At 42.7% G+C, this 16025-nt stretch overlaps 1 protein-coding gene across 1 annotated transcript; it reads right to left on the bottom strand.

Annotated features, from left to right (window-relative positions):
- Positions 1-513: 513 nt before the first annotated feature.
- On the bottom strand, positions 514-15754 carry hif1an (hypoxia inducible factor 1 subunit alpha inhibitor). Its single transcript, XM_036546603.1, has 8 exons — positions 15372-15754; positions 11710-11960; positions 10065-10213; positions 8546-8691; positions 7612-7718; positions 3669-3732; positions 2164-2274; positions 514-649 (listed from the first exon to the last, which is right to left on the bottom strand). Exons 1-8 carry the CDS (start codon positions 15552-15554, stop codon positions 593-595), a joined length of 1068 nt encoding a protein of 355 aa, XP_036402496.1. The 5' UTR covers positions 15555-15754; the 3' UTR covers positions 514-592.
- Between the last annotated feature and the right edge of the window lie 271 nt (positions 15755-16025).

The raw sequence follows: 16025 nt of genomic DNA, 5'->3' as shown, positions 1-16025 counted from the left end.
CCAGGTACCTCAGCCGTCTTCTCTGCCTTCAGTTCTGTTGTAAAATGTTCCCGAGAAATGAAATGACTGATTTCCAAGGAAACAGAGTTTGCAGTTTCCTGTCCTGCACATAGTGTGGTGACTGCGTGGAAGTGGCTCACATCACTTCCTGTCTAGCTCCTTGTGCATGCGATTTGTTGTGTTGTTCTCCACCTCCTGCCTGACTGCCGCATTCCTGGCATGCATGGCCATTTCATTCTCAACTTCCTGGGCCATTCCCCAAAACACCATCCACTAGGTTTAGCCCCTTGTTTAAAAAAAAAGCATCTCTTCAAGATCAGATCAATTTGACAGCTCCAGTGAATTTCACAGGAAAAGTCGACGATGACAATGGCTTGTGGATGATTGCAGCAGACTGGAAAACAGGCAATGGTTGCTGAGATGTCAAAGTGCTGCCACATGATAGTCACTCCACGGTCTGTCTGTGCACACACGCGCACACACACACACGCACACATGCACGCATGCACACAGGCACTTACACACGCGCACACACACACACGCGCACACACACACACACACACACACACAGAGCTTCCTCTTCCCCGGGGCCCTAACTGAGGCCTTGATTGTAACGGCCCTTCATCATCATATTCAGCAGAGGCCCAACCTGAGAAACAGAAAAAAAACATATTGTCACAAAATCAGAATTGGCATTGTAAGAAACATATTGTTAATGCATTATAAAATCAGAATTCACATTGTAAGAAATATGTCATTAATCATAACATCCACTCATTAATAACAAATCCAGTTAATCACACTAAATTCACATTACACTCCACTCATTCATTAAAAATTAACCCAGAAAAATAACACACTGCATGTTTCAAACAAGACCAAACTATGTAAAATAGCAGCTGTTAAAATGATGCTAAGAAGCAAATGACCTAAATTTAAATCATCCTCAGAAAAAAATATACAAAAATGTCTTAGGAGGATTTATAGAGTTTGGAGAAGTGTCCAACACCTTTCAATGGCTCATCACCTACTTTTCCCTTTTTTATATGTGTGTATAAGCAATATGATCCAAAACTTCCCCAATGTAAACCATGGCGACAGACCAGGTGAATCTAGACCAGGGCAGCCAACATGTTGAATAATTCTTGGCCAACCAGAGACTTCACTCAGGATCAACATTTATTGCAAGATATGATGGAGAGAAGTACAGAGTACTGTAGTTCTCTAACTCAGAGCATAGGCAGAGTCATATATGTACAAAACAGGACATATCTGTACATACATGGATACATCCTGGCAACAGCACAAAAATAAGACATATATATATAACAAAAGTAAGCAGAAGTCTCATTAGTCACAAATGCCTACAAACAGCTCAGCTATATGAAATAAAAATAATCATATTAATGCAGCTAATTAACAACAACTTACATTACTTATAATGAATCAACCATTCTCTTATATACACATACAGTATCTATGTATCAATTCCTTTATAAAACGAGGAAGAGGAGGCATTTAAATAAGAAAACAAATTAGACGGGACTTTTATGGCTCTCTTCACTCAGTTTACAGGGGAGCAGTGGCAGCAGCCAATAAGTAAGTGTCACATGTGTGCTTCATTTCACTGAGTTCTCAGACATTCCCAAACATCATTCTAAAGTCACATTCCAAGCTCCTGAGGAGTGAAGTGAATCATTCTTAAACTCTCTGCATCACTAAGAGTGTTTCCACCACAATTTCCTTAACTCCAAACACAAGCTTGGAAGCCCGCTAAGCCCCCCTCCCCTATTTAATCTCTGCATTGCCACACATTTCTCCTGAGCTAGAGACCTCTTCTACTTGCACTGAAATAAATGTCCAATAGCACTGATTCTGTTGCCAGAAGAAAGACAAAGGAACAGGGAAGATTAGATAACTCTTAAAGAAAAGACCATGGTAATCTGTCTGATGCATTCAATGCAGACAAAATACCCTTGGGTTACAGACTTCTTTGTACATAGTTTGCTTCCAGCTGAAGACTGCTTTCCTGCCTTTTTACAGACATGCTGTGTCCCTATGCTAATGAGGCAGAAGGTGGAGCCTCCCAGAGCTGGGCTGTAGCCTGAAATGAGAGGACGACCAGACTGCCACTGGGACGTCTGGCACTCGCCTAGTCTTTACCTCATGTGGGTCCCCCAAAGCTTCTCCCAGCATCTTCTCTATGTTCCTCATGATGGCTACCTTCTGGTGCGCTTTCAGTGGGTACTCGATCCTCTTTGGAGTGGGAGCCCCCTGAGGGAAAAATGCAACCAGAATACTTTCAAGAGCATGAACATGTTATGTAATACTAACACTAACATACTAATACTAATTACAGACCATAATAACACAAAAATTACAAACAAAACTGCAATACTACTGATGGCAAACAAGCACCAGGTGAGTGTCAGGAGTAGAGAGGTACTCTATATTTACAATACAATTAGGGCTGGGCAATATAGCAGTCGCAATATATCTAATAGCTATTTTTAGCACAATAACGCTATTCCCGGTATGTGGGGTTAGGTTTCTTCCCGTGTTGGTTTTGCTTTAGTCATACTGGACCTGAGAACACCTCCAGTTTTCCGAGGCCATGTGAAATGCTTCCTGGGGAAAAAACACCACTCGTATCACCACTTGGTTCCTCCTTGATTAACAATAAAACAAATAATTCACAGAATAATTGCCACCAATTCCGTAATTAGAATAAATGATTATGCTCGCGAAACACCGCTGACTGTCTGTGGTTTGTGTGCTTGCGAAAGCTACAACGTGAGATTGTTTAATTAACAAGGATGCCATTTATCGATTTAAATTACGTTAAATGCTCATGACACATCACAGCTTTTGTGAGGTCTGTGTTCTAAACGTTATTGTGAAATGTGAAACGTTTAAGAGAAAGCTTTGGGATTACTTGCCACTTAATTATTCAAATTGCCATCCTTGTTGATTAAACAATCTCATGCTGTAGCTTTCACAATAGCACACCAATTTCAGACAATCTGCTGTGTTTCGCGAGCATAATCATTTATTCTAATTACGCGATTGGTGTCGATTATTCTGTGAATTATTTGTTTTACTGTTAATCAAGGAGGATAAAGGGGAACAGGTTGAAAGTAATGATAGGTTTAAAGGTAGTGTTTGGACTTCCCCTGTTTCCAGCTCACCCGCTGCCACTGCTCGTATCTGTTCAATGTTGATATCACAGCAACAGCACTATGCTGCTTCCATGTGGTAGACAGAAACACATGGCTACAAAGATAAAGAGTGAAAACATATGCTATGTGTTTTTCAAAGCTAATAGGTAAGTTACCCAACATATAGATACAGGTGATATTTTTCTGCCCCAGAAGCATTTCACTGAACTTTGGAGGTATGCTCCCGCATCAGGTATGACTAAAGAGAAAACAATACGGGAGGAAAATACGTGAAAAAAACGCCACATACCAGGTATAACTGTTATTGCGCTAAAAATAGCTATTCGATATATCGTGACGGCTGTATCGCCCAGCCCTGCTTTCACTTGTGTTATATGTATATATTAATACTGAATACATCACTGTATCAGTAATGTTTCAATGTAATATACTGGAACATATTATGCATATAAAGGAAAGCAACCAGTTTTAACAAAAGCAAATACATACCTTATACCAGAAGTTAACAGTGATAGTCACTCCCCCATTTAGCAAGGACTCAATGTGATGCCACCTATAACATTTGTAAAAGCAAGAGTACTAATTAGGACATGAACAGCACATTACTGCCTTGTGAGTGTCATCATCACTGCACAAATTCACACAGGTTTGAAGATCCCCTGCCATCCCCAGCTGTCAGTGTGTCAAATTTAAAATGAACACACTCTACCCTTATAGGTAGGTTGTAGGCCCACCCTCCAACCACTAGGAGGCAGCAATTGCACCTTATAAGCTTTCCACCAGCACAAACTCTCAATATGGGAAAGAAAGTGGCATTTACCTCGCTGCCCTGCCTATCAAGCCAACTGTGTGCCAAGAACCGGACATTCTCTAGGATACATTTTAAAATTACTCTGTTATTTACTACTGTCTATCGAAACTCAAATGTCTTAAAAATGGCTGTATCTCTCTTCTTGTGCTACTAGACCTAAGTGCAGCCTTTGATACCATCGATCATTGTATCCTCCTTGACCGCCTCGAAAACCTGGTTGGCATAAGTGGACAGGCCCTATCTTGGTATAGGTCTTATCTGTCAGAACAATATCAGTTTGTCTCCATCAACAACGAATCCTCCGCTCGTTCCAGAGTAAAATATGGTATACCTCAAGGATCTGTGCTTGGACCTCTGCTCTTCTCGTTATACATGTTGCCTCTTGCCGATATCATCCGTAGACATGACATTAATTTCCACTGTTACGCGGATGACACTCAGTTATACATATCAGTCAAACCCGATGTCCCTCTGAATATTTCAAACATGGAGGCCTGCCTAACAGATGTAAAGAATTGGATGGCCCGAAACTTTCTCCTCCTCAACCCGGACAAAACCGAAATATTGGTCATAGGCCAAAATTCAATCAGGAGCAAACTCACTCATTTTACACTGGACCTTGATGGTGTCTCCCTTGCCCCGAGTGCAGCCACCAAAGACCTTGGTGTTGTTATTGATCCCGAGCTCTCCTTTGAAATTCACATAACTAACACCTCTAGGACTGCCTTCTTCCATCTGAGAAATATTGCTAAAATCAGGAAAATCGTATCAATTAACGATGCTGAAAAACTAATCCATGCCTTTGTAACATCCAGATTAGACTACTGTAATGCCCTCTTGTCAGGATGTGCAAACGTCTCATTAAAACCCCTTCAGCTGGTGCAAAATGCAGCTGCTCGAATCTTAACTAAAACTAAACGCTTTGAGCACATCACCCCAGTTCTGGCCTCTCTCCATTGGCTACCTATTAAATACCGGATCATTTTTAAAATACTCTTACTCACATTTAAGGCTTTAAATGGGCTTGCCCCCCCCCCCTATCTTAATGACCTTCTTCATCCATATCTTCCGCAGAGAGCCCTTCGCTCCCAAAATGCCGGGCTTCTCACCATTCCAAGAGTGGGCAAAACTACTGTAGGCGGTAGAGCCTTTTCCTATCAAGCCCCTCTCCTGTGGAATAGCTTACCCTCTGAGATTCGGGGAACAGACTCTCTCTCCACCTTTAAGTCTAGGCTCAAAACATATCTATATAGTAAATCCTTCAGCTGAGGGACATGGCCTGGTGCTGGCGTGGATCATAGAGTCTCTGGTGGACTAAGTGGTCATTGCTTTCATGGACCCTGTGCCGTGATCTGGTGTTGACTGTCTTAGGGTCGCCCTCATGACTATGCCGGTCCCTTGCCTCCCGTCCCCTAGGTATGCTGCCATAATTTTAGCCTGCCTGGGTCTTTCCTTGTTGCACACCTTTTTCTCTGCCCTTCCTCTCCTGCCTCTCTGTTCTACATCCCTGCCATTCTTATCATCCACTAACCACTGTTTTCTGTTTGCTTCCTATTCCCTGCTCAGGGCTCCTGTCCGGAGCTGTAGCCCAAGCGCCTCATCCCGTTTTCCAGTCCTGCTACCTCGCTGCCCTGCCCATCAAAGCCAACTGCATTCCAAGACCCGGACATCCTAGGAGACATTCTTATAATTACTCTACTGTTAACTACTATTGTTCTATCTGCCCAGTGCCGGCCAGAAGCAGATGGGCCCCCCCCCATGAGCCCGGTTCTGCTCAAGGTTTCTTCCTGATAGGGAGTTTTTCCTTGCCACTGTTGCCTTAGGCTTGCTCTCAGGGGGTCTCAGGCCTGGGAACAATGTAAAGCTGCTTTGTGACAACTTGTTGTAAAAAGCACTATACAAATAAAATTGAATTGAACTGAATTGAGGATCTGAGGAAATCAAGGCAGCACCATTAACCATTACAACCTACTTTTGGTTATCTTTTACAGCCCAGAACATTTAAAATCAGCATCCCTTCACAGCCACAGCTCCAGGGGGTTTGGGTGAATTCATACCTCTTCCACCCCTTCGTGCAAAAGCTGTTACGTAAAAACTCAAACATGTACATTGAAGGGAAGCAAGAGCCTGTCCATTGGTGCATAAAACCAGGCTGACACACACACAAAAATGGAGGTTCTGATGCTAAAGCAAAGTAGCTAGTTTTCTTCTGTCGCAGAATACAACCACACAGCCAAAATCATGAATATGAAACCCCCATGTCTGACCTTCAAGCAAAGTCAAATTAACCAACCCGATATTATTTTGTAATTTACTTTCATGGTTATCTCCCCATACTGCCACTGTGTGCTCTTCCAGATGTCAGATCCACGCATGTGCACACCCCTCTGGGGATATCAATGGTTATAGACAGGAAGGGGTAATGGGAGAGGTCTGAGTAAAACATCTTCCTACGAGACGTGTGTGGGAAAAGAGTGAATCCTCTGACAGGGTGCTGTTCCAATGGCCTCAAAGCAGAGGTGAGACAGCAGTGCTGCTTTGCCTTACATTCACTTGAGGAGACTGAAGCTGGTGGTGCCGTTTTGCCCTGCATTCACTGGTGCAGACTGAAGCTGTTGCTGCTGCTTTGTGCTGTATTCACTGGAGCAGACTGAAACTACTGCTGCTTTGCCCTGTGTTCACAGGAACAGACTGAAGCTGGTGATTCTGCTTTTCCCTGTATTCACTGTAGCAGACAAACTGTTGCTGCTTTCCCCTGTATTCACTGGTGCAGACTGAAGCTGTAGTTCTGCTTTGCGCTGTATTGACTGGAGTAGAATGAAGCTGCTCCTGGAGAGCAGGCAGCCAAGAGGCTGCAGAAGGCTCTGTGGAAGACATGGATCCTCTTGTAGAGAGAACACATTCCCAAGGCTATGACCAGGTCTGTATGCTAGCTTGTTTCACAAATCCTGATAAACCTTTGACAACCAACCAACTACTGTCTTTTTAAACTGATTTACAACATCTGTAATCCATTGGGACTTTGATATCTCATGGATATAAAAAAAGGAAAGAAAAAGGAAAGAAAGCAAGAAAGAGGACCTGAAACAACTGGCCTTCAGCCACTCTGACTTTAAAAGTCTGATTAAAATGTACACCCTGTCATAGACACCCTGTCTAAATTCAAAGCAAAACAATGTCACATTTGAGACAGGCCATGTTTGGGGAAAAAAGTCAATCCGCAAAACTGCACCAATGGTTGGGCTATTCAGTTACTGGTTGGATCCACAGATTCAAAGCTCAAGTGTATGAATGGTTGATATGGTAAACTAGTTATGTTGTAATACTGTGCTATTCCCAGGATGGTCTGGGCAGCCAATGTCTGAAGTTGACTGCTTCTGAATGAAAGAATGAAAGCAGAGTGGACAGACAGCACAGGAACTTCAACCCATTGATGAGTGATATTCAATTTTATTATCCTTTTTGTTAATCAAGGAGACACACACTACCTGTTTTGTTTCCTTGTTCCTCTATTCACTCCACTTCTCACACTAACACTTCTCAGGAGATATTCTGGTGAACAAGCACTGCAATCAGTAACTGACTTCAGTTACTTCTGTATGAGGGAAAAACACCTCTTACCAGTACATTGGGATGTACAGCACATCTCCAGGGCCTACGACCGTCTCATATCCAACAACATTTTTGAAATTCGGAAACTTCTCATAGTCTGGGTTTTCAAAATCAACCTACAACGACAAAACATCCATACTTGCATTGTGTGGAATTTCAGCTTATCTTCGAGCTACTACTTTTAGCACAGCAGAAACATTAATCGCATGTACCCTGTATTATTAATCTGCACAGAAAATACACCATTTCACAGTTCGCTTTATTGCTTAGGATAAATAAGATATATAAGATAATAAGCTTAAGATAAATAGTAGAACGCCACCCAGGATCAAAACCGGCAACATTTTTCTTTTGAGACCAGTGCCCTAAACACTACACCACACCCAAATGAATAGTCACTGTGTAGGCAAGTATAAGCCCTTTTGCCTAAGGCATTGAGCTTCAGCTGGCATAGATTTTCTACTTCCCGCTGCCAGCCGTGACAGGTGAGAAATCAAAGTGAGTCATTTTCCCAATTGATAAATGAAGCAGCAGTTGTATGCAGCTGGAATTTTAATGTTATCTAATAAGAGCTTTAATGTTATATAACCATGTGGTGTAGTGGCAAGCAACAGAACTTGCAACCCTAGTAAATATCCAGCAGTATAAATGGATAACGTAAAAACTAACCTATGTAAGTCGCTCTGATAAATGATAAGAGCATCTGATAAATGACGATAATGTAATGTCATGGAGTGTTTATTTCTTGTTCTCCCTAAATGTAAGGAGGTTCAGTCACAGCGACGGTAGATGCTCCAACGAAGGCCTACATGACTTCGGCCTACACCAGCTAATGAAATAATAGTACTGCATGATAAAAGACAACAGACTCATGCAAGAGGAAGTGTCTGTTGGTCCCATCAGGCATCTCCCACAGCTGTGGCCTACGCACTGAGGGCCTTACCTGGCTTTGCCTGTCACATGGGTGGTGCACAGGGAAGGGGTAGAGGCACTCAAACTGATCTGGAGGAAACAGGATGCACCTCTTGTGTCCTTTGATTTGTGCAAAGAAGTTCTGCTGTTCATCATAATGGGCCGGAGTCACATTCCCTGCACAACAGGACCAAAAGAAAAAGAGTCAATTTTACCATTCTGCATGAGTGTTATGCCTAAGATTTTAGACACTGTCATTTATAATTTACTTCAAAGACTAAAATCCATCATTTAATTAACTTTTCAATAAATGAGAATATCTAACATGTAACACACTATTTTCAAAGGCATATAAATGCAATATTGGATGTCAACTGGTGACTAAGGCAAACAAAAGCATTCAAGAGAACATCACAGAACAGAGTAGTGTTTATACAGAAAAGGGGGAAACATTTAAATCTTTAAATCGTAATTTCAATCAAAATGTATTACCAATCAAAATTACTTTTACTAATGACTGACATTTTATTAGCATGGACAATTGGGGAAAACATGTCAGTAATCTGTCACTTAAACACAAGCATGCAGATAATTAGGTTGTTAGCGAAACATCTGGGAAAACACAGCAACAACAATGACATTGCAAAGTTGCATTTCCCAGACAGTGCCGCTGCAATTTAATAAAGCTGATTTCTGCTTGTGGTTTTTGAAAATGCTGGTTTATGAGACTACAATTCTAGTACAGACCGACATTAGCATCAACATCAGCATCATTTGGGGGGGGGGGGGGGGGGGCACCATATACAAAGCGTCACTTTAACAAAAGCATGCAATTAGTCGGCTTGTTAGCTGATGATGTTTTAAAATGAAAGGAGTTGTAAGCACAATAGCGATGACAATAATAATAATGCAACAACACAACCTTACAAACGCATAAGGCAAGCAACATTGCTAGGCTAGCGACTATGCTCCTTTTCCCCAAATTAACTGATAAAAAAATTGGAGACTATCCTTCATGTCTAGCCAGCAACTACATGAGACATGACATGGCTAGCCAGGCTATCAATACAAATTAAGCACAATTACTCTTCATCTCCGATTAAAAACATTGAAAATATCGGCTATCGTGAGGCAAACCGAGAGTCTCAAGCCTCAGAACACGACTGGCCACTGGAAAACACGGAAAAAAACACGTCACATTACATCACTTCCACCTCTACTGACTGCCACCTCCACTGGTAGGACATGTCCCACCAGTGGAGCCTGCAGCCAGACCCTTCTCAAAGCATTTGACTAATCAGTTGTTTTCAGTACCCAGCTAGGGGTAAACAGTGAACCTGCCTTTGGTTACCAGCTAATGGTGAGTTTGAAAATTGGGCTAACCATGATTTTGAACTTGGGACTGAGGGAGAATTTGAATATTGGCCTGAGGGTGAGTTTGAATATCGGGATGAGGGTGACACTGAATATTGGGACAATGGTGAGTCTGAACATGGGGATGAGGGTGAGTCTGACTATGGGGCCGTGAACCAAATCTGGTTTGGCAGTACCTTCCATGCCTATAAGTAGCAGGTTGGATGTTAGCTGTCCCCAATTGCGTTTGGCTTGTTGCTTGTTGATCCAGTTCCAGTTGAAGCCAAGGAAATCCACAACAATCTTCCTCCCAACTGTGTCATTCAGTGTTTGCTGCAGGTACACCCTGAAACAATCCAAATAAACAGATACAGCAAAAATGCTCCGCCCAACAATTCTGTCACATATCAGCTAAATTCAACTGCAATGCGATGTTGTGTAAAAGCACCCCTTTAAGGGGCAGCTGAAACTGAACATGTTTGAAAATGTATACCAAACATAAGACAGGAATCACTCTATAGGCTGCACCCTCACCAGCCTGACCTGACCTTGCTGATATGGACATGGAAGACACAACCAATGAAAATGTGGCTGCTGAACTGGACTAATCAGGGCTACACCTGTCCCACAATCTAAGCTGCCCCTGTTAATATAAATTATTAAAACCAGCTAGATCAATCAGAGCTATTCATGCATTCAGCCACATAGGAGCTTCATTCCAGCTTCATTTTATATGTCCACTCTGGGGCTCAATCCATCATCCACTCACATGCTCACAGGAGGAATCTTCGCATGCTATATCAGACAGCTATCCACAGGAAAAAGCTGCTTTTCCAACACAGTCATATATTTCTCTGTATCTTTCTGAACTCAAACTCAAACATGAATTGAGAAATTTTCACAGAAAATGATGGATGATTCGCAATTCATGAATTGAATTTCAGCCCATTCCCTGAATTGACTGCACTGAAATGGCATTCTGGTATTTTGTAACTGCTACACGTTTGACCCTCCTTATCTGAGACAGATGCAGAAGTCATTGACAGAACCTGGCATCCAGCAGAGACCACTAGGGCACATATTCCCCTTGTAGTGTGTGGCTGTTTGAGCCAAAGCAAAGAGCATGGGAGGTCAAAGTAATCATTAGTACTGCAGGTGCTTAGTCATTCCCTTAAGCAGTTTCACTTTCTGACTTAGATTTCGTATGCCTCGACACTTTCCACTGCCTGAAACAAACCTGCAGAGCTGCTGCCACCCATGTGGTGCAATCCAGGCAGGCACAGTCCAGGTTTCCACAAATGTTTAAGTGAAGGCCACAGGCTTTTGCCAAATACAACTACTGACTTGCTGCTTCTCGAGAGATTTGATTTAAATCCCTCCTCCTAGTTTTTTTTCCCTGAAGAAAACTGTTTTTATTTTCTTTTCTCTGGTTGCCTTGCTAGTCCTCACTGAGTGGGTCCATCTTCCCATTAATGTCTCTTTTCTACTCTAACCCCCCCCCCCCAGGGGTGGAATGAGCTCCCCACATCAGTCAGAACTGCCAAATCACTTCCAAACTTGTGTGTTGTAACTGCATCCTGGTTCAACAAACACTGAAATTTAAACATTCATGTTGTATCTTCAAACACATTTGCTGTATCTGCAAACCTCTTGCACCCGCTATGCCAACAGCAGACAAGACCATCTGCTAAATGACCAAATGTAAAAATAAATGTACTTATAATCCAGAAGAACGCAGCATATCATTTCCTGAGGCACTGCATGAGATGCAGTTCTGTGCAGTATGATACATGCTGCACTCCTGACCATAAATGATGGAGATAAACAGTCTGAAGCAGATACCTTTCCTCTCCGCCCAACTCCTCTGTTTTCTTCATTTTGTCCACAAACTCCGAAAACTTCATCTCTATGCGTCTGGACTTGGGAACGAAGTTCTCGAAGTTGGCCATTTTCTTCTCATCATAGTACAGGAACTTGTGGTTCTGGGCGATGTAGACAGAGAAATCACCACTTCCTATGTTCTCCTGCAGGTAGTTTATGTCCCACTTGAGAGCTGGGTACACCAGGTTGGTGTCTGTTAAAACCACTGGCTCCTGGTGGTAAAAAATAGAACAGGTTCATTTAGAGGAGAGTTCGAACATAAGGGTTTCTGTTTACAAACAGCTCAACTCAACATAAATAGTTAAGCGTGGCCAGGTATTTACACTACGACAAACATGGCTGGCTAAATGATCTACACTGTCACCCTGCGACTAGGCTATTTCTACTGTTTTATATCTACTCTTTTATCTACTTTTTCATGCTTGCTGACCCGATTTGTACAAAGGGTTACAAAGGCTAAATTCCACAGTGTGATAACCAGACCAATCAGCAGAATATGACATCACGTAATATACATATACCTAATATATGCACATATTCATCACATGCATGCATTCAGTATTCATGTATTCAGTACATTCAGTGTGTATTTCAGTATGGTACACAGCACCACAACCACTGTGTTTGACACTGCTCATCATTTCACTGGTTGTGAATGATACCTGCCCACATTTGCAGGTTCGTCCCATTGCCCCAGTAACATGACCTGGAACCTTCTGAACCACATCAGAAATACCATGCCTGAGCCAGTGCTGTACAACTGCATAGTTCCTGACATATTGACACCACAGGCTGAACGGAACGTGGCTGGCATGCCAGAGGCAAAGATCAACTGTCCCTGAGCTCCAGAACCTGCGTCACTCACAAGCCCCCACCCGGATTCGAATCAGACCCGGTAGTTTTTGCCATTGCAACATGACATGGCATGCAGGATGATTATCTTAAGAGCTGTCTTAATTTACAAACTAGAAAAGGTAAATCTGAGGCATTGTTATTTGTGTGAGCATGGCCTTATTTGAACTCAGGTTTTGAACCAGCACCTTCCTGATTACAGATCCAGCTCTTGGTATGATTCATTCAGTCTGATGTCAAGTAAAAGCGATTTCTGGGCTAAAATGAACCAGTTCCTAATAATACATATTCTTCACTTTGATAAATCAATTAAATGAGTCAAACACTTGATATAAAACAGGAAACAGAATAGGAAAAAACTGAAGCATTCTGTCTGCCATTTCAAACAGGGAGCACACATGGATTTTAATTAGATTATTATACCTGAAACTTAAACAAACATGTATGATGCAGCCGCTTCCTCCAAACATTCCCACAACCACTGAGCAGCCCATTGTTCCGAGGGTGTGCATGTGCGTGTGCAGGTTAATCTTATCTGACATATCTTTTCAGTTTACTTTTAGGACTACTATGCATGCAGTCTCACAGGAACTCTGCTCTTAAACCAAATCCTAATTGCACCGCATTACATCGGACACATACGCTCACTCTGAACGCGGACTGTGATTTGTGCATGAACATCTACTGGGAAGACTATAGTTAAATTATGCCCATTTCTAGCAAAATCCAGAAAAATCTCTGCTTCCCCCTAGAGACTATTTGATAGTACAAATTATGTCTACTGTAGTTTAAAGGCAAAACGGTACAATGTATGCAGTTTGACTAATGCCACCAAAAAACTATTCTCCATTCTGGTACAAAATGAAAAATAATACAACGGATTATTATTTTGGATTACAGTATTATATTAAATATACTTTGTCTACACATTCTTATAGACAATTTAAAACAAGATACTGTACATGGAGTATTTTGTTTGTTTTCAAACATTTCGCTATCGTTCACATTGGAACGCCAGGTTTGTAAAGTTATGTCACATCAAAACCGCACACACCTGTTTTGTTTAAGGCAGTTACTACAAGCGCCGCGAATTTGGCACGCGATCGCGCAGGGATTGCTACGTGACAGAAGGAACGTAGGCTCCCCGAGCACGTGGACTGCGGAAGCTCCGCACTTTGCTTTTGCTGCAATGGAACTCAGAGCTGAGAAACACTACACCGAATTAATAACACTGCAAGACGGAAGCAAGCGCCGAGTGGCATGAAAGGGGAAAATGGCATTTTGTGTTGATTAATGATGGCTTTTGCACAACGAACACAGACCGAAGTAGGGGTTTGCTGATGGGTGGGTTCGGCATCACCTAGCTAGCCGAAGGTGATGGTCTTCGTGACCATCCACTTGAGGCGCATTGAAAATTTTCTTTCTCATGAGTACTGAGATTCTGAGGCACTGCTGGTCTACCCGTGTGTAATTTGCTTTTCTATGGCATACAGTAGGCTCCGCCAACACCACATTACTGTGGCTGTGTAGCAGAAACACATCGGTGGTTGCTTCCATTTAAACATCCAAAACCAGGCGTTTTAAGGGACCTCACTGTCAGTGGATATAAACAAACAAGTTGGAGTGCCAACAGTTTTTAAATAGAGATTCAAATAGAAATTGCAGTTTTACCAATTGTGGCTACCAAAATATCGGTAACTGACGTATCACTCACAACCTTAATCTAATGAAACACGTAGTTAACATAAAATATTTGAAAGACTAGCTGAAAGCATCATGTCAGAGTTGTGGGACAACTGTGCAGTACTATCTAGATACTGAGGAATTGAACGTATCATTCAGGTTAGAGCAGTCCTCTGCTCCCACATAAAAAGGGACCCCCCCCCCCCCCCCCCCCCCCCCCCCCCCCCCCCCCCCCCCCCCCCCCCCCCCCCCCCCCGGAATGCAAACCATTAAGCCTAACCCTCAAGTCGCAAGACTAGTGTCCGAATTTGTGTTCTACATTACCGTCCCAGTTTATACATCACGATTCAAAAGACTATTCTGTGTCTTCATTTCAGCGTCGGCAAGCAAAGGTGGCCTAAAACAACTAATCCACTTAATAGTCTGTATTGGCAATACCATGTAGGATGGTTTGTTGCAGACAGTGACGTGTATTCTGTTAACTACAGCGTGATGTGTGCTAAACCCATAACATGACTATGGCTAATTAGCATCCTAATTTACTGTGTTAAAACAGTTAACCCCATGAAGGGATGTAATCCTTTTCCATGACATCTACCTCACAGGTGCATCTGTTGTCATTCTATCAATAATATCGACGTTAACGATATACTTTCCAAAGCGGTCAGGTGTTGGCATGCGTTAAGTGAATATGTGTGCGTCTTAAACACACCTTTGTCGTGGAGCTCGTGAGATGCATTTATTTACCCTCCTAGTTAACGTCAGCAACCTCACTCTGATCTGCAGATGCCAAAATAAAGCTTGCCGTCTAGGTAGTTAGACAAACAATCCTAAATATTGTAAGTCAAAACACAAATTAAAACCAATAACTCCATTTGTCTCAGTATAGCCAACAAACCTACTCGGTTTGCTTACTAAAACCTAAAACTAGCAGCACTACGTTAACTACCTAGAGTAAGGGGTTGAAATCCGATTCCTGAATTAGCCTTGCTCGCTAGCTACATTGCAATCAACAGCCGCTGAAGTTTGCTAGCGAGGTTAGCTGACGTTGGATACAAAAACAAAACGGTTAGCGAGGGGGAAAATACCTCATTGTCTATTAGCATCTCCGCTCTGGGGTCGGTGTGAGACAGTCTCGGTATAGGCCGGGTTTGGAAAGAGTACTTGCGGAGCTGAGACTCGCTCCATCCCGAGCAGTGGAGCGCGGCGAAGGCGGCAGCGCCCTCGGCACCCGATGGATCAGCCTCCGCCACCACCGTCGCTGCTGCCATGCCTGCGTGCCGAAGATCGCTCTCGCCCTCTCTCCAAATGCGTTTTCCTTAACGATGTGACACCTTATCTTCCGAGGCCCCCACGTTATCCAGCTACAGTGTGATTTAAAATAACGCTAAATGACGATGCAAAAAGGTGCGACCAGCACTACCTCATCAGCAAGTAACTGTAAACATACAACCGATAGGCAGTCAAGCCAAACAACGCAACTAGGCAGTTAAGAGGATATATAAGAAGTGTTATGTTGGCAATAGAAAAACTGGGACACCTAGTGCCTCGAAGGATCAACTACAAGTTAACCAAAGAGCATTTGTGAGGATGTTCTGTGTTGCGAGGTTTTGCCTAATTAGCTATGTTGATCGAGCTATTTGATGTGTACATCGGCAGATGAAGAGCTTGGTGGGGTTAGAGGTTCAGGTTAGCTTTATTTGCGTTGTTAATGGCTTACAGGCTTTGCAAGTAAAGTGGCA

Source organism: Megalops cyprinoides, chromosome 15 (genome assembly GCF_013368585.1).
Source record: "Megalops cyprinoides isolate fMegCyp1 chromosome 15, fMegCyp1.pri, whole genome shotgun sequence".
Classification (NCBI taxonomy): Eukaryota; Metazoa; Chordata; class Actinopteri; order Elopiformes; family Megalopidae; genus Megalops; species Megalops cyprinoides.
Note: the sequence above shows the minus strand (reverse complement) of the source record. Positions and strands in the feature narration are given on the sequence as shown.

Excerpts from the sequence above, each read along its gene's own strand:
- hif1an (XM_036546603.1), bottom strand. The coding sequence starts at position 15,554 with ATGGCAGCAGCGACGGTGGTGGCGGAGGCTGATCCATCGGGTGCCGAG. Across the intron at positions 10,214-11,709 it reads GAGTTGGGCGGAGAGGAAAG|GGTGTACCTGCAGCAAACAC; the intron begins GTATCTGCTTCA and ends GGATTGTTTCAG. Across the intron at positions 8,692-10,064 it reads GCTACTTATAGGCATGGAAG|GGAATGTGACTCCGGCCCAT; the intron begins GTACTGCCAAAC and ends CCTGTTGTGCAG.